The sequence below is a fragment of the Barbatula barbatula genome (assembly GCF_947034865.1).
Source record: "Barbatula barbatula genome assembly, chromosome: 25".
NCBI classification, from domain to species: Eukaryota; Metazoa; Chordata; class Actinopteri; order Cypriniformes; family Nemacheilidae; genus Barbatula; species Barbatula barbatula.
Genome location: NC_136788.1, coordinates 5,979,110 through 5,999,216, shown reverse-complemented (window position 1 = coordinate 5,999,216; position 20,107 = coordinate 5,979,110). Strand labels below are relative to the sequence as shown.

Below are 20,107 nucleotides of genomic sequence, written 5' to 3'. Positions count from 1 at the left end.
GACGGCTATATCGATCAAGCTCGAGCGGTTATAGCTCCAACATACATGTTATTTTATTTACTGCATAAATCTTTAGGTTTTCTGCATTTGATCTTAGTGTTGTGAATATTGGAAGCTATTCAAATTGTATTCTTTTATATTATTAGAAACGTGTAAAAGTTGAGGATCATTTACTTATTATATGTTGAAAGAAGTTGAACAGTGGACTCAAAATATTAATTTATATATTAATTACGTTATATTTTAGCATCTACAAAGCAGTCACCCTTAGAAAAGGCCTATCCGAAAATATACTTTTGGTATAAATGAGTTATATTCAGGTCTCCTTTTGGCTGCTCATCCATTGAAAAAAAGTAAATTCTTAGCTTTGTAATGAAAGTTAAAAACATATTTTAAACATTTAGGCATATATGTTATAAACTAAGCTACATTTCAGTTGTCACCCATAAGCTCATGACCTTTAAAGATGTATTTAATTCATTGATGGATGGTTAAACCTTATGTCAACATTGACGCATTTGGCAGACGCTTTTATCCAAAGCGAAACATTTAGAAACAAAACAAACACACGTAAAAAGAACAAGTTATAATAAATTGTGTTTATTGCGCTTGTTTTATTGTCATTTGAAGAGTTTCTGGTCTGGGTCGGGCTCTACAAAGAGAAACTCCTCCATTGGAACTGTTAATCCAGATTCCCAGCAACTGTTCTTGCAGGTGTACACCAGAACTGTTCCAAACTCCAGTGCGCCCTCTAGAAAGGAAAAAACTAATCTTGATCTAATGTGTATAAATGAGCACAAATGTAAATCATCATCTCTACGCACTAACCTGAACTTTTGTCTCTGCTACAGAGCAAGCTGACCAGTGCGGGCATAAGCTGAAACTCAAAAATTCTCGGCCCGCCGCAGTGACCACAGCAAGGCACCATTTCTTTAATATTGGAAGGTAGATCCGTAATAAATAGAGGCGTTCCACTCCAACTGTATCTACAATATAAGTTAACAGAAATACATTTTATTAAATAAATGTATTTTTAGCATTTTAGGCAGGAAATAAATTACTTTATTTGCTAGGCAGAATTTATAGTTGAGCAGCCTAAAACGTTCAGTGTCTCATTCTTACTGAACAAAAACATTACCGTAAGACTTGTTCGGGACAAAGAGAGATTTTCTTCATGAAATCTGTGAACACTTCATCTCCGTGCTTGGCTTTGGCCATCTCATATTCCTCTGGTGCTTCCCCGCTTTCACAACAGGAAAATAAAATGATAAAGCACATTATTTATTTCAAAACGTAAAGACGTTTTAGTCTCCATAGAGCAGTGGATCCCAACATGGGGGGCTTGGCACTCAAGGGGACCCCAGCTGACAAGAGGGCCTTAAAATGACCCCATAATTTAAAATGAAGACTAAATGAGCACTTACTTACGTTACAAAAACTAAACAACGGGACGTGTCTCGTTATTTGGCCATTTTTACTATAAATAACTATACAAGACGGGGGGGGGGGGGGCTTTGAATAGTATTGAGTACAGCGGGGGGCCTTGAGTCAAAAAAGCTTGAGAATGCTATAGACTATAGAGCATAGTGACCACCCGGTAGTTTTCTCCTTTTTCTTTCCCTCTAAAAAATCCTCAATACTTCATTATGTTATGAAGTCATGATTCAAACCTACAAGCTGTGAGATAAATCCCAACATTAAAAAAAGATCAAAAAACGATTCTCATAGATACAGAAACAGTATATTGTGAATGTATTGATTACATCATATGCGAAATCTCATATGCACAACTTTTTTTAAAAATCAGTTGCTTATAATACATTTGTTTACGAAATGAATGGGATAACCTTTCTGTCGTGCACCATTGCAGTATTTCGATTCTCACCTCACAGTCTCCCCAACGATCACTCCCTCCCTTTCCTCATACTCTCTAAGCAGTTCATTTTCATGATCCGTATCAAGAAAACCGTCAAAATCTGTTTCCTCCATAACGCTTATGTAGAACGACTTGAACGTGGGCACGTCTGTAGGCCGCAGGGCATTCTGATGATCCACTCCTCCATCAATGCACAGGCCCTGAAGCTTGCTGCTCACATCCATTCCCACACCGATGCTGTCGGTCACGGTTTGTACTGGATCTGAACAGGCACATGTGTTCTCTTCATCTTCCACCCCCCAATCATCAGCTTCATCACACCAGTCTGTTCTGGACATTGATGTTTCTTTACATGGCGCGATTTTGTCTTCCTGTCTCCCTGATGAGGCTTTGATGTCATCATCCAGGCACTGAGAGCGCAGGACAATCCAGCTGGGTATGTAGAAGCCACACAGTCAGTGCTTTACAAAACAAGAAGCGCAAAAGTATGCAATGTAGCATGCGATACGGAATATCGCGCAAGATTTTACCTGTGCGATTTGCCATAGCACTGTGAATTGGTGCAGGCAAATACATTGATTGTTCTGTGGTAAGGAGATGCGGCGAGGGGACAGTAGACTTGCACGACGTGAGACAGGCCTTTCTGGCACAGAGTGCATGTGGGATATTGGAGAGAGATTACCGGCAGTAAATCCTGAAATTATTAAAAATGCAATGAAATGTATATGTTAAGGTTGTTTTGCATTGCAATTTTTGTTAATACAGAATTAGCACATGCACTGTATGATAACAAAATATGTCACGAACTGTTTTCAAGCATCAGTTACATCAATTTATTGACACAAATGTTAGAAAAAAGAAATGTTTTATAAATAAAGCTTAAACAAACAAATTTTATTCATTAAAAATAACGTCACTATAAAACAACATAGTGCCACGTTTGGCATTAATAAAATGTGCTTATACGTATAATACTTTATAAATATTAACCAGCATGCTTCAGGTTTCAAACTATTGCACTGGCGGAAAGGACAAAGAAGAGTTGGGACTACTCGAACTTCAAAAGAACCGAGCCAGCCAGGAGTCGAACCTGGAATCTTCTGATCCGTAGTCAGACGCGTTATCCATTGCGCCACTGGCCCGATATGATGTGGCTCGAGTTCGTAGAGCAACTTGAAAAATCGCATCCTATTGACGAACTCAAATAGAATTTGATGTTTACTCTACTGTAGAATTGACGTTATTACTAAACGGAAAAACGCCGTGACACACGTACATCTGACCACATCGAGTTCGTTTAAAGTCAGCATGGTTTGCTGCTTAGCTAACTTAGCCATTCTGGCTAACCCTAGTCTTATTTGAGACATTTTTATTTCTAATCTTTAATGTTCAGCCGGAAAGCAAATCGCCTGACAGCATTTCGCTCATATGTGAAATCCGTCTACGACAGAAGATCAGTTAACCAGCGAGCTGTCGTGCGGATTCTGTAACTTAGCTTTGACTAGCATGATGCGTGACGTCTTCTGTATACCAATGAATGAAGTGAATATAAATAACACTTATTTACCGGAACGTCTCCGATTTTGTTCGTACAATACGACGTGTTCTTGTCAATGGCTCCATCGCATATTCCTACGAGAACGGTCTCGTGTACTGCGGTTGCCATTATCATTTACCGTTAGCAGAAATCTGCAGGCAGCTGTCCACGTGCTTCTCTAAACACGTGGTTACTAAACTTGACTACTTCGTTTAAACTCAATGATCATATACATTTGCATTCCGTATCTAATTTACACTTCTCCATAAGAGACAAACATAATGTCTATCACAGATCATAAAGAATTAGACGTTAGCCATTTGTGAGAATAATATAAGATATTAGACTATAACAGCATATGAGTCACGTTGACACTCGTCATATCACTAGTTTTGAATGTTATTGTATTTATAAAAAGTAGAAAAAACTTTTTCGGAACCTTGTCATTGCACACAGGGACTTTCAGTACGGCACGTTGCGAGCATCAAGGGGCCAGTGGCGCAATGGATAACGCGTCTGACTACGGATCAGAAGATTCCAGGTTCGACTCCTGGCTGGCTCGTATATTTTGAGTTTTATTCCCTCACTATACCCAACTACACTCAGTCAAGAGTATATATAGGAAAAAGGATTCAAATAATACATTTCCAGAAAACCTATTTTTATTCAAACAACAGGCGTACATTTCCATCTCTAAAAATACAGATTACCAGCAACGTCATTGGTTGTGTTTAGCCGTGATGAAAAAAAACTGTGTAAGCCTGAAGTGCCCTCTCGCGGTATCTCCTGCTCAAGGACAATGATGGCAGGGCAAGAGTTAACTGAACTGTGAGTTTTTTTTTTTTTTTTTTTACTGAACTGTGACTGTCATCTCTTTAACCTTTATAATGACATCACTGCTTGGGTAGTGTGATGTCATAACTGTATACCAAAATGTTACAAGATTACATTTCTGATTTGCAATTAACGTCACATTAAATCTAATATTTTTTGCTTGTTTTAAGCACAAATTCACCCAATGTGATTGTTCGACGAAAATATGAAATTTAAGTGAAAACTTAAAACAAGCACAAAAATCATCCTTTCATACTTTGCTTAGTCATTGAATTCAAGACACTTTTTCTTACCCCAACAGGCAGAAATTTTTGCTTGTTTTCAGCACAAATTCACTGAAATTTCATATTTTAAACACAAGTCAGGTCATTTTGCTCATCAAGTCAATTGAGTCAAGAATTTTGAGCCGTTTGTGCTGGAAAACAAGACAAAAATACCAAGAAAGTCATTTGTTGCGGTGCATAAAATGATGTCACCTGGAATAAACTTCAAACTTTCTCAAACCAAAAGCCTCGTCATATGATATGATATGGTGACATTACAGAAATTATACAGTTTGCAAAATAACATTTTAAATACTGACATCACCCTCCCCTCCATGGGCGAGGCTGGCCCCTTTTAAAGAAGCTCAGCACCCCTAAAACTTGGAGTAAGAAATGTTGTTATTCTAAAAAAGAAATTCGTCTTTTACTTTTTTAATGGAAATAGTGAAATGCATCAACTTTTTGATGATATTCTAATGATGTGACCAGCACCTATGGTTTCCGTAAGCCTGCCATCTAGTGGTAGTTCTTATTTTCTGCACGGTTGCGCATGGATCTGCAGTTGCGTGTGTGTGGATTGTCCAATGCTAAACCGCGTAAAGAAAGTCTCAAAATCCAAATGAACCGAACAAGATGTATGAACGCGCGTCACAGGATCCACAAATGCGCAAAATCAATATACATGAACACAAAATAAAACATTGCGATCACAAATCTGCCTCTATTTGTACAAATCGCTTCGTGTTTATTCAAATCTAAATTTCACAGAATCAAATCATAAGGCATTTGTTTGTGAATCGTAAAATACAAATGAAACGTGTATCACGTTCACGGATGACTGTGCGTGCATTTGTTAATCATTTTGAGTCGAAATTCATCCCATATTATTTGTACGGATTCGTTTAATCTGGCAACACACCCTAATCTGCGCTGTGTGGCTGTGGTTCATCAGACGCGAACTTTACCCTGGTGCCTATTCATAATGACGAGGAGAATTTTGAGCCATTTCTACACGAAAACAAAACAAATATACGGAGTAAGAAAGTCATTTTTCGCAGCGCGTCACCCGAAACGCACCCGGTTTTAAAATCACAACAGTTCGTGAAATCAATATCGCGGTATCTGGCAACCACAGTCCTTTAAACTAAGTTCCGTGTGTATTCAGGTCGGATTGCGCAATTCACCGTGACAAAACTATTAACCGATCGCTCGTGCACGTCTGTTCTTCAGCTGTGATCACCGAGCGCGGTCATGAGAAGATCCACCGCACTGTTACTGTGCGTAACTGCGCTGACTTTACAAAGTTTAGTGAAAGCAAGCGAGGGTAAGTGTGCGCAATATTTCCTCATGTTAATATACGACGTTAAGAAGTGCAAATGCACCATCTCTATTTTAGGCGTCAAACGGAGTTGGCACGTGCCCCCTCAGATCTTTGGGCAATCGGTTTTTTTGCATGCCTCCAAATGACGAGTTATGCATCTATTAGTCAGTTGCACGATTCTAGAGGAAGATGCTATATCAGTTGTGAGCTCCTCGTCCTCTTTATGAGAATCGCCGTTTCGATCACATACAGGATCTTAACGTTTATTAATCCCGCGACAGAATCAACAGCGCTCGGTTTACGGAAACTAGGGTCGCGTGCGCCGTCGTGTAGGTAACGCATGACCCCCTTTCATTTAGACCCCACGACCAAAAGCGGGTGCGAGAACTGGACCCATTGAACTGGGGTTTTGACTTAAAGGCGGCTCTGCCCATCCCAGACCGATACCAGTATGTGAATAACTACCGTGAGAACAGATTTCTCCGGATGTTTTCAAAAGCCTCCTCCTGCGCAGTCAAACACTCCTCTTGCCATACAGGTAGCATCGTTTAAAGTGAATATCTTGTGTGTTGCTGGGTGCAAGGACTGACAATACCCTTAAAGAAGTCAAATGTTCCCTCTAAATTAACTATCAATGTTATGTTAAATCATTTCATATAGATTTGGAAATACATCGAGTGGTATATTAGTTAAAATAACATTTACAAGATATGAAATAATACATAAAGAATTTTGAACCCTTTTCATATAGTAAGAAATAGATGCACGGACATGAATATATTATGGATTATACTGCTTCATATATTTTTGTTTCATAATGGAAGGAATTTTGTAATGGATAATAAATCTGTATTAAAGGCAGTTTAACTAACCGCTTAATTTTTATTTGCATATGTTCACATTATGTATGCAAACAATGACTCTTTTACTAGTATTGATAACAAATTGTATATAATATATCTGTTCTCAAAACACACCAGACTGATGGATTGACCTTAAAAGTGTACATTGTTGTTTTTTATTGGGAAGAAGATTCGTGTATCAATCGGGAAGTGTTGTCATTTAATGCTCGCAATTATTCGTGTGATGTTTTGTCCTTATATTTTTACACAAACAACATACACATCTCTGCTACCAATGAACACTTTAAGTTTGTTTCTAGAACCTTCATACCATACAATTACAGCAAAAGGGACAGAAGGGCAAACGTTACCGTTCAATTACAGCAAAAGTGGGTGGGATTCATTGGGTACTTTCTTTTAATAAACTAAAGGTGGATATTGTTTGCACATTTGTCTATATTAGATAGATATCCACACATCTATCATCCAGCCCCCCCCCTCAATTTACCATCCTTCTATATCATAGATCAATACATATGGATAGATATGTGAGAAAATGATGCACAATTATAAAAAATATAACATAATTGTCAATTACTCTCGCTGACATTTGTCATTTCAGTTTCAACATGGTGCTATGTTTTAGATGATATAAGGTTGGATCAAGGTCTAGCGGCAGGATCATGACAGAACCGCATGTTTAATGTGGAGAGAGGCAATTATTGTTGATTTGGCTTGCCATGCGCTCTCTCTGGTCTCGTCTTTGTTCCTGCCCTCTCATCGTTATCGATTTCATGCCCAACACCTGTTCCCCTCTTGATTTGGTCCCTTATTTAATGCCCTCGTCTTGTAACTTGTTTGAGTGTAGTTAGTCTTAGCCCTCGTGGGTTTTGTTTTTATTAAAGTCTTGTTAACCCCTTACTCGCTGCCTGCACCTGGGTCTGTGTCTCACCATCGCGATCCCGACAGAATGAACCAGCCATCACAGGACCCAGCAAACAGAGGGATGGTTACGGGAACGGTCAAAGCCGCCGGGCATTCCAGGTCTGTGCAGCCGGCCATTTCCACCCAGTGCAGCCAACCATTCCCGCTGGTGCAGCCGGCTATCCAATCCGTGTCCTTTCGGCAATCCAGTCCGTGTCCTGCCCTTGTTTGGACTTCACCTGTTTGGACTCTTGTGCTTCCCTGTTTTGGTTATTGTTATTCGCTTGTTGCATTGTTTTTGTCAGTGTCACAGTGTGTCTTGTTTGTGCCTTGAGGAGCGTCAGGTTGCCGCTCCTTAAGGAGGGGCTTCTGTCATGATTCTGCCACATCATGTTAGGTTTCTCTTGGTCTAGTGGCAGGATCATGACAGAACCTCATGTTTAATGTGAATAGAGGCAATTATTGTTGATGTGGCTTGCCATATGCTCTCTCCGGTCTCGTCTTTGTTCCTGACCGCTCGTCTCCATGTTATTGATTTCTTGCCCAACACCTGTTCCCCTCTTGATATGATCCCTTATTTAATGCCCTTGTGTCTTCTGTCTTGTGCTCGTTCATTGGGATTTGTTTGGGGAGTTCTTGTGCCTTGTCAGTTTAGTCTTGTGCAGTTATTTGTAGTTCTTGTTAAAAGTTCATTTTAGTCTTGTTTGAGTGTAGTTAGTCTTAGTCCAGTCTTGTCTTATTATATTCCCTTGTTTTTTACCTCCTCGTGGGTTTTGTTTTTATTAAAGTCTTGTTAACCCCTTACCCGCTGTCTGCACCCAGGTCCTCTGTCCGTATCTCACCGTCGCGATCCTACCACTTACACACTTACAGTTACTGAGAAATTGAAAAAAAAACATGTTGACTTTCATGCTGCCCAAACGCTCCAATATCTCCACGAAAGCACAAACTTTCCAAAAGCTCACAGATGACAACATAGTGAAGGAATCATCAGTAGAATGTACAAAAAGGTTAGTGACTGCAGTAAAGACTTTATTAGCAATATATGTAATTGCTATCAGTTATAAAAATGCATGCCCTTTGGTTCAAAGATAGCAAAAATGTAACAAAATAATGAACAGAATCGAGTACAGTTCTAATCTATATGATCTTCAGCATTTGGATGCTCATAATCATGTAATAGAAAGACTTCAACATCTAGCTTTGTCTCGGACTGAGATTGGAATCAGCTATTTTTCAATTATCACTAATTAAAAAATTCCTATCGGGTCTTTTACTGTAAGCTGTGTTGACGCAGAACAAGAAGGTTTGCAACATTAGGTCTTCATTTCTGTCCTGCTGTATTTAAGCATTTCTAAAAAGGATGAGAAAGATCCATAATATGGTATGGGGTAAGCTTGTGTGAAAAGAAAATGGAAGCATTTTAGAAACGTGTTAATCGACTGAGAATGATGTGAAAACAATATAAATTGTGTTAAAGGTATAGTCACAACATACGATTGCTGTGCTAATTGTGTTTAGTTTTGAAAATGTGACTAAAGATTGGTCAAAGGGATGTTAGCAATTAAAAAAAAACTGTAAAGACATTAATAAACTGAAAATATGAAAATTGTAACATAGTATGGTATGTATGCTAGTGGCTCTTAAAAATATACTTTAATGTATGCTAAGAGTGTTTTGTTTGTGCTCAAGCTGTATACCCAACAAAAGTCCAAGGGTTTAAACTCGCTTTCACACAGGACCTGTCGTACAAACCAAATCTGGATCCCTGAAAGGTGCTCATCTTACTGCACAAGGGAAGGAAACAGTGATTTATACTTATCTGGGCATTCCTTTTGCCAAACCGCCCTTGGGTCCATTGAGACTCGCTCCACCCCAACCAGCAGAGACATGGACTGGAGTGAGAGATGCTACAAAACAGCCACCCGTGTAAGAATAAAACACAAGTGATCGACCTGTACATAACGGAAATGAGAATAAAGAGTCCAACTTTTCTGTTTCAGGTGTGTGCAGGAGAGGCAAGTACTTGAGGATATGTTGTCAAACTTTTCTCTGAAAATGGAGATTCCTGAAATATCAGAGGATTGTCTTCACCTCAACGTTTACACTCCATCCAAACCTGGAGACAACGCTAAGTTGCCTGTAAGTGTTACGTCTGAAAGTGAGGGACTATTGTGGAGCACAAGCACTAAACATGCAAACAAAAATAAAAATGATCATTAAGGTGTTGATACAAAAGACGTGTTTGTGAACTGTTCCTTTAACTAGAATGTACTGCACATTATGTGCAAATGCGTATTTACGTTTAATATTGTTGTTTAAATCAATTGATTTATTGTCTGGTCTGCAAAAGGTTATGGTTTGGATCCATGGTGGAGGATTGGTTATGGGATCTGCGTCGATATTTGATGGACATGTTTTAGCCGCCTATCAGGATGTAGTCGTGGTCTTAATTCAATACAGACTCGGAGTCCTTGGGTTTATGAGGTAAAACATCTCGAATTACATCTGAAAAAAGGCTTGTGAGGTACATACAGTAGAGCAAAAACTAAATTAGTCAAATAATGTTAAGTAAAGTTGACAGTATATTTATGTTTATACAGTATCTATCCATCTATCTATCCATCCACTCGTCTGTCTGTCTATACACACACTCAGACAGACAGACAGACAGACCTACATACACATACATACTGTATATAGTCACCCAGATTTGATGTGTAGCTAGAATGATGTTATCCAGTGTCACAACTTTATTACTCGTGAGTGCCAAAATGTACTTAACACTGATCTTCGAACACTTCTGATCTGATAGCAGTGCAGTTACAGATACAGTTGAGGTCTAAGGTCTAATACAGGCAGACATGACGAATAATGATTTACCCAATGAATTTCATGCCTTGATTTCATTCACTGTTCCACACTCTCATATGTCGTCTTATGATGAACTTCTGTCCTTTAGCACAGGAGATGAACATGCAGCAGGAAACTACGGTCTTCTGGATCAGGTCGCTGCACTTCAGTGGGTTCAGGAGAACATTCACAGCTTCGGTGGAGATCCTGGATCCGTCACCATCTTTGGAGAGTCTGCCGGAGGAGTCAGTGTGTCCTTACATGTAGGGATTCAAAATCCAGAAATACACACGAATGACTTTATAAAAAAGGAGAATCATTTATTCCCCATAATAGCAGTTTTGCAACTTCGAGTTTGAGTTGTAATATCCAAAATGATGCAATTCGTTAATCTTACAATAAGTAGTCCAACCTTAATGATGCTTTTGATAACATTGTTTATCAGAAATAATTATAGATTCCCTCAAATTCTCATTCATAGGTTCTTTCACCGTTGTCTGCAAACCTCTTTCATCATGCCATCGCAGAGAGTGGCACAGCGGCAATGGACGCTATCATGAACCCCTACCCTCTGTTCACAGCCAAGGTAAAACATATATTATCTTTAAAGATGAGGTAACACGCTCAGTTTCTGCCAATCTCAAATTTATCTTGAGTACCTATACAGTAGTATTAAACACTTCGTATCTTCCAAGAGAATTTAGTTTGGTCAAAGTTATAAAAGACAGATACAGCTGTACGATTATTTCCCGAAAAGACGAGCGTCTGGAGGCGTGCAGGGGGGACGGAACTGGAGCACGAGCACACAATACATCATCGCATTATCCCTCCTGTATACGTCTCTGTTGTTAACATTATGCACGCACACGGCGATTGCCGACAAAACAATGACTTATGACGTACCGCGTGCGGTTCATGTCCGGCATCTTTTAGCGCCATCTATCAGTTTCAAACGATCTCCAAATCCAGCGTTATATCCACCGTTTATATAACATTCATCACCCAAATACAGTGAGCAAACAAACACAGCTGAACGTGCTCTTTATCTCACACTTGTGAGTGGGGGTGCTCTTTCGATCTGTGGATGACGCATGGGCGTGCTTTTCTGGGAGCATTGTCCAATAAGGGACGTATTGTATCGCTTAATATATGAACAATGGCATTGACTTTATAATTGTGAAATAAAAACAGTGTAATTGTCACAGTTGAATACAGTCACATTATTCACAGTATTTATAAACTTTGAAAAAATATTTTTACTTGGAGGCCGCCATTTTTTTTCTTTCCAAATCCGTGAGGTCAAATGGTTGCAACCTAAACCTGTTCTCTTTCGCAACAGCAAAGCACACACGTTTTCCATGTATAACAGTAAAATATGACACGTTAAACATAAGATCAGATATATAAACACACAGGGACAATAGGGGGCGGTATGTCCAGCCTGCCTGCCATAAAAGAAGAACGCGTTCAGTTTCAGTAAGCGTCTGATCAAGGTAAGCGTGCATTAAATCATAGCTTTAAACTATCGCTTTTAAGACATTTAAGACATCAGCATTCACCATAATGGTATACTTTATACATTATGAGAATATACTGATTTTAGCATTATATATACAGTATATATATAAATATATATATATATATATATATCATCCTACAGAACCATATATTTACTGAAGAACTGATAAGTTTGTCTGTGTTTAGTTTGGCTGTCTAGCTGTGCGTGCAACCATTTGATGTCACTGAAAAAGAACACGGCGGCCTCCTTAGGTTAAAATGAGTATTACATTTAGGATTTTTAAGAATTGAAGATATTAAATGTGTTTCTAACGACAAATGCTAGTAGTGTAAGGCTATTACAACGCATTAAGCCACACATCTCTCTATACACCGGGTTCCCTTTAACAGTGTTAAGCAGTCAAAATGCAAGAAATAGCGTGTTACCTCCACTTTAAATAGGAATAAATCAAAGAAAAAGGTTCACTTAGATATGACAAATATGATTCATTTACATGATGGCATGTTTCTCTTCAGGCTGTAGCCAATGCATCTGGCTGCGATGTTTCCAGCACAAAGGAGATTGTTGACTGTGTCAGACTGTTGTCAGAAGAAGACATCTTGAAGATAACTCGCGTAGGCATCTCTCTATTTATTTGTGTGTCTCTCATTGTGTTTCACTAAAATGTTTCTCTTAAAAGTACAAACACTCCTCTGTGTTGTATTCTTGCATGTGTTTGACTTATAAAACAGGAAAATCCAATGTTACTTTTTGGAGTGACAACAGATGGTCAGTTCCTTCCTAAATCAGCAGAGGAGCTTCTCCGAAGCCACAAGTTCAACAAAGTGCCTCTCATGACCGGAGTTAACAATGATGAGTGCGGATTCATGCTGCCTAATGTAAAGAAAGAATTCATTATTGTGAAATGTAAAAATGCGTATGGGTATTAAAATACAAGCCCGTGTACATATTCTGTTTTATTCCTTTAGTTCATCGCAGGTCCAGGATGGACGGATGGCATGGACAGAGAGAAAATCGAGCTGTTTTTGCCAATGTTTTATCCTGATGTAAGACACAAAATATTTTAGATTTTTACATCATTCATTCAGGCATATAAAACAATGCCTTAAAGGCGTAGTTCACCCCAAAATAAAGCCTATTTTATAATGTACCCACCCTCATGCCATCCAGGGTGAGAAATTTCATTGTGGGTTTAGCTATTCCTTTATAAGAGAAAGGCCTTATTCATGAAACAAGCGGGACAAAACTTTGTTTATATAATGTATAAAAGCATATATTTTCATATAAAGCGTTTTTTTTAACAACTTTATTTTCACAGTTTTAAATGCATACATATTTTGGATTGTAATTATTTATTTAATTATAAAAAAATGTTTTTCTTGTTTTCATTTTACATTATCATCACTTATTTATTTATTTATTTTATCGCCTCCTTTAGCTTCAAGATCCGTTTCTCGCTGAGCTGGTGTTAAATGAATATCTGGGCACATCCAGCGACAGGATTAAAAACCGAGATGGTTTTCGAGAGATCTTGGGCGACCTCTTTTTCAACATCCCAGCTCGCAAAGTTGCGAATTACCACAGAGGTGAGACTTCTCTCAATATTTGCTCTTCTTTGTCATTTAATGAATTGAAATAATATTTTAGCATAATATTACGCGTCATAACTTACATTACAAACCTGTTGAATTATCTTTTATGATGTTAGATTCCGGTGCACCAGTTTACGTGTATGAATTCCAGCATCCTCCCAGTATACTTCAAAAGATAAGACCCAGTTTTGTTGGCTCTGATCATGGAGATGAAATTGTATTTGTCTTTGGATACTGCTTTGGGAAAGGACATATCAAACTAGAAGGTACAGTATGAATGTCGTTTTAAAATAATAAAAATGAGAATGAAAAAACTAAGGGTGCGTTTATATTTGTAGTTCGGTTCTTTAGGTTATTTTGGTCCGGACCAAATAGTCCTGGTTCGCTTAGCGTTCAGACTGGCATTTTAAAAGCGAACCTAAAGATATCGAACCTAACAGCTTAGGGTGTAAAGTCGCAACGTGATCGGACTGCTTTTATGATTTATATTTTAAATGGAACTTATCCAAAACAATGCTGTGTGCTGGGTTACACATGCTCAGTGTATGCCTTCCAACCAAACATGGCATATGAGCACGCAGTTCGCATACTATCCGTCCTAAATAGTTTTCCGAAAATAGAATTACGTAGTATGTCCCGAGTCATAATATGTTGAAAATAGTGTTCCAAAGATTCCCGGATGGTCTTACGGTCGAAATTCAAAGTGCAGAACGATGCATGGCACCAACTCAACACGAGTAGGCGGAGTTTAGTGAACTGATGTGTCACTTATTGAATCAATATAAGTGTAGAGTTAACTTTACATATGAAACCATAAATGAATCAATACTTCTATGGAAAGAAGAGCTGTATTTTGATGTGCGACACTTAATGGCCACAATTTTGTCTAAGCAAAAACTGCCACTTCCGTTTACTGTTAGTTTGTCCCAGTGTGTGCATGTTGTTTTGCCACACACTTATATGTGCATATCATTTTCCATAACAGAAACCGTACATACTTTTAATGCAGTTGTATGAGTAGGAGAATTGGGCACAAACACAGATATATCTGATTCAAGTTAATCTCAATATTTCATTAGATTCTGTAGATAGTCAATAACTTTGTGAGTCCTGTGTTTTCTTTCTTTCTTTTATACTTTAGAGAAACTTGCAGAGGAAGAACATGAACTTTGTAAAACTGTCATGGATTATTGGGGAAACTTTGCTCGCACCGGGTAAGCCATATTTGCCATGTGAGAATCCATTGATACTCCATCCCTTTAACATAAAAGGAACAGTTCATAGAAAATGGTCAAAACCTTGTCATTCCCTTTACTATTTTATACACATTTATTATGCTATAACTATAAGCTTCTTGCTTCTGTTTGAAACCGGTTGCAGGTCTCCGAATGGTCCGGGTCTCACGGAGTGGCCTGAATACGGAGCTGAAGCTGAATATCTCAGCATTGGGCTGCAACAGAAACCTGGCAAAAATCCAAAAGGAAAACATCTCACTTTCGTGACCGAAACACTTCAGCAGCTCATAAAAGAACGGAAGGAAGGTAAGTGATCCGTGCCAGAACCGGCTTCAGTGTCAGCCGCTTAGTTGTTCGGGTTAAGAAGCTTATAATAAAACCATACATTTTGTGCTTAGAAAGGTTTCATACAGGCTAAACTGGAACTTTATACCCAGATCACATTTACTCCAGAGTGATAGAAATGCACCTCGCATGATTTGTTTGGTCTCTTGGGCAGGACCTGTAGTTCATACCAAACTAGGATCTCTGAAAGGTTCCCTTCTGACCGTGAAGGGGAAGGAGACAATCGTGTATAGCTATCTAGGCGTACCGTTTGCTAAACCACCTGTGGGACCCCTCAGACTGGCCCGACCCCAACCCGCAGACACATGGGAGGGAGTGAGAGACGCCACGCGACAGCCACCCATGTAAGATCACGTTTCTATTACAGGACGCTCTTACCCTTCACATGATAGATGTTGTCTATATGTTTATGGAGATAAAACACATATTTAACCTGCACGCAATCTTCTTTCTCCTGTGTTAACGGTCACGTTGCTTGTTCAGGTGTGTTCAGGACAGGGAAGGAGTTTTAAGTGAACTACAGTTTTTCTCGATGAGTCTGGAGGTGCCGCAGGTTTCAGAGGATTGCTTATACGTCAACGTTTATACTCCATCTAAACCTGGAGATGATACCAACTTACCAGTGAGTAATGAAACAATACCCCGACCAACTAAGATATAGAGAGAGAGAGAGTAATATCATAATTCAACAACCACATCTGCATCACAAGTTATATATATTTATATATAAATGACTGTTTCCACAGTTTGGATTAATATTAAACCCATCAAAATTTGTTATTTTGATGTTATGTTGTGACTCCAAGCATCCATAAGAAATGAACTCTTGCCATCCTTTGACTACATTCCTACACTTCGCATTTTATCATCCAACTCCTTGAGGTCACAACCTGGGAAGCTTTCACACATGCTGGACTCTTATCGGCTGCTTTTTATTTATTATTTGGTGCAAATAGTCCATTTCAAAAATATTTATTACAAAATATAAGGTTTCTAATGAAATAAACGTGTATGTTGGCACAATTTTATTTCTGTCTACAAAAGTGATTTCACACCTTGAGATCAGTAGATTTTGAAGATCATGAGAAACATTTTTTTTTAAGGGATCCTAAACTTTTGACCGGTAGTGTACACACCTGCATGAAAATTTGATTTTGACATATTGCAACTTCAAATATTGTTTTCAGATTTCTTTTTCTATGAGTAAGAATGACATCCATAAAGGGCATATAACACCTATAAATGATCAGAAATGTGTAAAACAAGACTAGACTTGTTTATAGTCCAGGTTGTAATATTGACCACTGAGTACGTGTCATTTTTAAAAGAATTGGTTGAAAAAAATTGAGGTTTTTTTACAAAGAAGTGCAAAACATCATTCAGTTTTAGATCTCGAGTTTTTAGGGTTTTATTTAACGCAGTTTTATTTATTTATGCTACATTGTTTTCAAAATAAGCATTTATGTACATTATAATTGAAAAGCAATAAAATACACTTTTTGTCATTTGTAAAATCGATATTTAAGATCAAATGGTTTAAATATGTTACTGCTTTAGTCTGTTGCTTTCTCACATTCCCTGGTGTTTGTCCCGAAGTTCCCTCAGAAGCAAGCGTGTCAGAAAGCTCTCCGTGTGTTCACAGGTCATGGTTTGGATTCACGGCGGAGGCTTTAGTTTTGGTGCAGCCTCTCTGTACGACGGCTCCGTTCTGTCAGCGTATGAGAACGTGGTGGTGGTACTGATTCAGTACAGATTGGGCTTGTTAGGATTCTTCAGGTATGTCCCAAACAAACCCAGCCGATGTTTCGCACACGTTCATCGCAGGTTTAATGTCAACATCACTTTGTTCTCTGCCAGGAATGTGTTTTGCCTTCAGCTACGGCCATTCACTTATAACAGCAGCTTTTTTATTATCAAATGACTTCAATAACAGTTAGAATTCAGATGACTTGGTTTTGGGCAGAGCTGTCGTGTTGTTGTTTTTCTCTTTGGATTTAGACGAAGTGTCTTGTTGTCTTGCAGCACAGGAGATGAACATGCAGCAGGAAACTACGGTCTTCTGGATCAGGTCGCTGCACTTCAGTGGGTTCAGGAGAACATTCACAGCTTCGGTGGAGATCCTGGATCTGTCACCATCTTCGGAGAGTCTGCCGGAGGAATAAGCGTTCATTTGCTTGTGTGTTCATCTTTGTTTGCATATGAAGTATTTTTGTAAATATATTAAGTGTATAAAGCAAAATGTATTTAGGGAATTATGGCTAAATGAACAGAATGACATTCTTTAAGAGACATACACATAGTTCAAGTTACAAACAATTCTTGATCATTCTCACAGTTTACTTTTTTCTTACTGTTAGTATTATAAAAAAGAAAGAACTCACATTTCATTTATTTGCATTGAAGGGATAGTTCACCCAACAAAACATCCGTCATCATTTATCCTCCCCACCTCGTGTGGTGTATATGACGCTTTCTTCTGCAAAACACAATGGCGGTCAGTCGGGTTCAATGATGTTTGGGTTGTTAACATTCTCCTAAATATTTTCTTTTGTGATCTGCAGATGAAATAAGGTCATACAGGTTTGGAAGACTATGGTGAATTACTAATGGCTTTGGTCGATCCGTTAAACTGTTTTTGTTGTTCATAGTATTGCAGATTTTGCAATAATCGCTTCTTTTTGTTTTAAAGATGCTGTCCCCGTTGGCCTCGGGTCTGTTCCATCGTGCCATCGCACAGAGTGGCACTGCTGTTTGGCCCGGCCTTGAGACCTCCAAACCTTTACTCTCAGCTCAGGTATTGTTTCTTTTTCCATTCTTCTTATATAATATTTGATGACTTCTTCTTTAATAAACCTTGCTAAGCCCACACGTTGATCTGCATTTCAGAACGTCGCCAAATCATCGAACTGTGACGGCAGGACTTCATCCAGTATTGTGGAGTGCATCATGCGCTGGTCCAGTGAGGAAGCTGAGAAATACTCCAATCAGGTGGGAGAACGCAGAAACATGTGACATGACATCATGCCGCAGTATTCACTAAACTGCATAATCTTTATATCATACATTGTATTTTTATAGTACAAGATGCTGGACTTCAGAGTGGCTGTGGATTCTTATTTCCTGCCCGAGCCTGTAGATGAGATCATAGAGAAGCAAGAGTTCAGCAAAGTTCCTCTTATTACCGGCATCACGGATGATGAGTTTGGCTTTTTATTGGCCGCAGTGAGTTAACATTTAATTTCTTTTATGACACTATTAAAAATTGACAGGATTTATTCTTATCCACACAGAGCTGTGTTTTATCAAGAGTAGGTTGAATTTTTGACGTGTTATTTATAGATATATGAATGTTATTTCCCCTTAGTACTTTGAGGGTCCGGGTTGGATTGATGGCATGACAAAGGAACAAGCCACAGACGCACTGACTCTCGGGTATCCCGATGTAAGATTCAACACAAAATTACAATTCACATATATTTCAAATGATTATATTGTATCATTTGTGTTTCAATCAATCCATCTATTTGAAAACTTTGCTCTCAATAGCCCGAGGATCGATGGATCCGCGAACTGGTGGCGAAGGAGTACATAGGTGCCGCCAAAGACTCCATACAAATCCGAGACAGTTATAGCGAGATGATGGGAGATGTGTTTTTTAATATTCCTGCTCTCAAACTGGCCAAATACCACAGAGGTGAGAACTAATGATTATTTCGTATTGGACTTTATCGATCAGATAAAGGCATATTCTTAAGAAATGGGGTAGACTGTAGTGTCTGTAGAGGCAAAATGGTTAAAGCGGTTGTAATCTCATATTAATCTTGAGTAACTACAGAGCAGCAGTGCATACTTTGTGTCTTCGACGAGTCTCTAGTTTCATTACATTTATAAAGGACAGATACAGCTGTACGGTTATTTCCCCACGAGCACACAAGACAGCATTGATTCACTATGAGTTTGTGTTGTTTACAATATGTACGTACACGCCGATTGCCAACAAAACACAGACATATGACTCCGTTACTATTAACCCGATGCATACATTTTTGATTGTAGCTTCGGGAGCGCCTGTTTACCTGTACGAGTTTCAGGAAGCTCCAAGTGTGATCAAGAAGAACAAGCCCAGTTTTGTTGGCGTCGACCACGCAGATGAGCTTTACTTTATTCAGGGAAGCTGCTTCACAAAAGCCCACATCACGATATCCGGTAAGACACATGTATCTTAAACATGCACCTATAAAAATATGGAAAAACACGGACTCGTGAAAGGTTTCTCAAAAGCGGAAGGTGGTCTGTCATACTTCATGTTTTAATCCTTTAAGGTGCGTTCACAAAGGAAGACGATGAACTGTGCAGAACAGTGATGGCCTACTGGGGGAACTTCGCTCACTCTGGGTAAAATATCAGGATTCCTTTTCCGAGAATATATACGCGCACATAATAGTGAGATTTATTGTTTCTGGATCTCCAGGTCTCCTAACGGTCCGGGTCTCCCGGCATGGCCTGAATACGGAGCTGAAGCAGAGTATCTAGGCATTGGAGTGCAACAGAAACCTGGCAAAAACCTGAAGGGAAAGCACGTCAAGTTCCTGACGGAAACACTTCCAGAGCTTGTCCGTCTCAGGCGAGAGAAGAGAGAGCATTTGGAGCTCTAGACATGACCACTTGCCCCTATTAGAAACAAACACAATGCATTTAAAAAATACATTTAAAGGGTGATGTTGAAAAGGGAACGATTGTGATGAAGTAACGGTGATTTTGCTCAAATGAATAATAATAATAATAATAATATGATTGCACTGTAAAAGGATCACCTGAGGTGGTAAACAATTTATGGATGAGAAAGATAGTTTGTGGTTTTTAGTTTTTAAGAACGTTTTAAAGAAATCAACTAATACATTGACAAATGTTCTTATAAATCTGATTCACTCTCGTATGTAATAAATCACAAAATCAGACAACATTG

At 38.8% G+C, this 20,107-nt stretch overlaps 2 protein-coding genes across 3 annotated transcripts; one reads left to right on the top strand and one right to left on the bottom strand.

Annotated features, from left to right (window-relative positions):
* Positions 1 to 582: 582 nt before the first annotated feature.
* On the bottom strand, positions 583 to 3,819 carry pdcd2l (programmed cell death 2-like). Of its 2 annotated transcripts, none has more exons than XM_079450041.1 (6): positions 3,444 to 3,819; positions 2,407 to 2,570; positions 1,886 to 2,308; positions 1,139 to 1,243; positions 829 to 986; positions 583 to 751 (listed from the first exon to the last, which is right to left on the bottom strand). In XM_079450041.1, the coding sequence occupies exons 1-6, from the start codon at positions 3,546 to 3,548 to the stop codon at positions 621 to 623; spliced, it is 1,086 nt and encodes a 361-aa protein (XP_079306167.1). In that variant the 5' UTR covers positions 3,549 to 3,819; the 3' UTR covers positions 583 to 620. The 2 variants fall into 2 exon arrangements, with proteins under 2 accessions (XP_079306167.1, XP_079306168.1); XM_079450042.1 differs by lacking the exon at positions 3,444 to 3,819 and adding an exon at positions 2,867 to 2,918.
* Positions 3,820 to 5,678: 1,859 nt separating this feature from the next.
* ces2b (carboxylesterase 2b) lies at positions 5,679 to 20,104 on the top strand. Its single transcript, XM_079450445.1, has 25 exons — positions 5,679 to 5,834; positions 9,337 to 9,526; positions 9,601 to 9,739; positions 9,951 to 10,084; positions 10,560 to 10,713; positions 10,932 to 11,036; positions 12,485 to 12,583; positions 12,701 to 12,847; positions 12,938 to 13,015; positions 13,408 to 13,555; positions 13,678 to 13,827; positions 14,703 to 14,775; positions 14,942 to 15,102; positions 15,296 to 15,485; positions 15,625 to 15,763; positions 16,784 to 16,917; positions 17,164 to 17,317; positions 17,831 to 17,935; positions 18,028 to 18,129; positions 18,220 to 18,363; positions 18,506 to 18,583; positions 18,688 to 18,835; positions 19,198 to 19,347; positions 19,464 to 19,536; positions 19,613 to 20,104. The coding sequence occupies exons 1-25, from the start codon at positions 5,762 to 5,764 to the stop codon at positions 19,794 to 19,796; spliced, it is 3,252 nt and encodes a 1,083-aa protein (XP_079306571.1). The 5' UTR covers positions 5,679 to 5,761; the 3' UTR covers positions 19,797 to 20,104.
* Positions 20,105 to 20,107: the final 3 nt, after the last annotated feature.

What these genes read in the sequence shown, in the direction of transcription:
- pdcd2l (XM_079450041.1), bottom strand. Translation starts at nt 3,548, where the DNA reads ATGATAATGGCAACCGCAGTACACGAGACCGTTCTCGTAGGAATATGC. An exon ending in ACAAAATCGGAGACGTTCCG is followed by an intron (nt 2,571 to 3,443) that starts GTAAATAAGTGT and finishes TAATAATTTCAG; the next exon opens with GATTTACTGCCGGTAATCTC. An exon ending in ATCGTTGGGGAGACTGTGAG is followed by an intron (nt 1,244 to 1,885) that starts GTGAGAATCGAA and finishes CTGTTGTGAAAG; the next exon opens with CGGGGAAGCACCAGAGGAAT.
- ces2b (XM_079450445.1), top strand. Translation starts at nt 5,762, where the DNA reads ATGAGAAGATCCACCGCACTGTTACTGTGCGTAACTGCGCTGACTTTA. An exon ending in GAGTCAGTGTGTCCTTACAT is followed by an intron (nt 10,714 to 10,931) that starts GTAGGGATTCAA and finishes TCTCATTCATAG; the next exon opens with GTTCTTTCACCGTTGTCTGC. An exon ending in AACCTTTACTCTCAGCTCAG is followed by an intron (nt 17,936 to 18,027) that starts GTATTGTTTCTT and finishes TCTGCATTTCAG; the next exon opens with AACGTCGCCAAATCATCGAA.